Here is a 2,327-nt window from a genome sequence, read left to right on the forward strand (position 1 = left end):
AATGGTACATTCTCCTGATTTTTCAAGAAATGAACCAGCAGAATCTGAACAAAAACCAGAGAGTTCTGAAGAAAATAAAGAGGATAATGAATCTGAAAAATCTTTGAAGACAAGGGGTGTGTAAAGTAAAGAAACAAAAAATGAGTGTTCAAACAAAAACCCTGTTATTTGTGTTATAACATTACAGACAGTACAAAATCAAATGATACTGATGGAGAAGCAAGCCCAGCTCAAAAAGAAGGTAATAGTGGTTCTGCTTCTGAAGCAGAAGATGGAGTGAAAAGAGCAAAACCAATCATAGATTCTGATTCAGAAAGTGAAACAGCAGAGAAAGAAGCCTCCCTAGCTCCAACAGCAGATGCCCTTTTTGGAGATGCTAGTGATATTAGTACAGATGATGAAAAAGATAAGGAAAATGAAAAGAAAGAAAAGAGTCGTAGCAGGAGTAGAAGTAGAAGCAGAAGTAGAAGCAGAAGCAAAAGCAGGAGTAAGAGTAGAAGTAGAAGTAGAAGCCAAGACAGATCTGATAGTGGTGGTGAAGGTCCGAGTCAAGCAGTTATTGAAGATGTATGTACAAATTATCACAATTTATTTTGTGTAAAAAATAATGCAGTAATTAAAAGATTCTTAAAGAGCAATATTAATCATAACATATTATTTCTAGGATGTAGATAAAGAAAAAGAAGAAGAACCAGAACCTCCACCAGAGACAAGAATTGATGTAGAAATTCCAAAAATCACCACAGATTTGGGCCGTGAAATACATTTTGTAAAACTTCCCAATTTTCTTTCAGTAGAAACGCGGCCATTCGATACAGAAACATATGAAGATGAAATTGACGAGGAAGAAACTTTAGATGAAGAAGGTCGAGCTAGGCTAAAGTTGAAGGTTGAAAACACTCTTCGTTGGAGGGAAATCTTTGATGATCAGGGTAAGGTTGTCAAAGAAAGCAATGCCAGATTCGTAAAATGGTCTGATGGCAGCATGTCTTTACACCTGGGCTCTGAAATTTTTGACGTATATAAGCAGCCACTGCAGGGTGATCACAATCACCTTTATATCCGCCAAGGCACCGGTCTCCAAGGCCAAGCGGTGTTTAGAACTAAGTTAACATTCCGTCCACATTCTACAGAATCCTTCACTCATAGAAAAATGACAATGTCTTTGGCAGATAGATCACAGAAAACTTCTGGTATAAAAGTTTTGTCACAAGTAGGAACCAATCCAGATCAAAACAGATATGAGATGATCAAAGTGAGTTATATTTGTTTAATTTTATTTTATAACGAAATATATTTACATACAACAATGTATTATAATTTAAATATTATATCAACTTTTGTTACAATTATTTTTAGAAAGAAGAGGAGAAATTGCGTATGGCAATGCGAGTTCAAAGCAAAACAAAGAAGAGTTCTGCAGGTAGAGGAACAACTGGAAGACCTGTGGGTGGATATGGTGGTGATACTTACCACGATGACGGTTCAGATGATGAAGGTGCAATTTCTCTTGCAGCAATAAAAAATAAATATAAAAAAGGAATGAATATTCCTGTTAAAGGTTAGTTATATTTAATTTGCTTTAATAAAATTATTTAGTTATTTTTGTATATTTTCATGATTTCATATTTTAGCATCAAATATATATTCATCTGATGAAGAAGGTTCAGACTTTGAAACCTTAAGACCAAAGAAGAATATTAAAGGAAAAGTTCTTAAGGATTCAGATGAGGAATCAAATTCCGGAAGTGCTTCGGAAAGCGGCAGAGAAGATGACAATCAGGGCGATAACGCTAGTGACTGAAGTTTCAATGTTTTATTAAGATAAATTGTTTTTGTAATATAAAGGAATAAATTAATATTCTATCCGGAATAATGAAGTTAATTTTGTAGTCTGTAAAACTTATATATTTTTTTAAGTAATGAAATGTAATCGTAATATAATATCGCAATATCTAAATGATCTAGAAATTTTTTTACGTAAATAATTGGTAGCCCTGATTCATACACAGCTTAATACAGGGACGGCATCACAAAAGCATTTTTATCTTACGAACTACTACTCTTGTAGTTGAGAGTTATTATATTTCAATTTGTGAGTATAATTCCTGTTTTCATTAATAGTATTATCTAATCGTGTTAATATGTGTTAACTACACTTATCAATGTGTATAACAATATAAAAAGTGACAAGCTTTAGTTAATAAGTATTACTCTCTGATTTTTGCAAATAAATTGTAGAATAAATGAATGAGTTTTATTATATCTTCGCTTCATTGTTACGTATATTTTTACCCTTAGGTTAACCAAACATGTGATTTCATATA

At 32.7% G+C, this 2,327-nt stretch overlaps 1 protein-coding gene across 1 annotated transcript in view; it reads left to right on the forward strand.

Moving 5' to 3' along the window:
* LOC108570880 (another transcription unit protein) overlaps nucleotides 1–1,804 on the forward strand; it is a 2,539-nt gene extending 735 nt beyond the window's left edge. Inside the window, exons 3-7 of the mRNA XM_017932810.1 lie at nucleotides 1–116; nucleotides 188–567; nucleotides 665–1,255; nucleotides 1,360–1,561; nucleotides 1,635–1,804. Coding sequence (XP_017788299.1) covers nucleotides 1–116; nucleotides 188–567; nucleotides 665–1,255; nucleotides 1,360–1,561; nucleotides 1,635–1,804 — 1,459 coding nt within the window. The remainder of the gene's footprint in view (nucleotides 117–187; nucleotides 568–664; nucleotides 1,256–1,359; nucleotides 1,562–1,634) is intronic.
* The last annotated feature ends 523 nt before the right edge of the window (nucleotides 1,805–2,327 follow it).

The sequence above is a fragment of the Habropoda laboriosa genome, unplaced genomic scaffold, assembly GCF_001263275.1.
Source record: "Habropoda laboriosa isolate 0110345459 unplaced genomic scaffold, ASM126327v1 scaffold90, whole genome shotgun sequence".
Lineage (NCBI taxonomy): Eukaryota > Metazoa > Arthropoda > Insecta > Hymenoptera > Apidae > Habropoda > Habropoda laboriosa.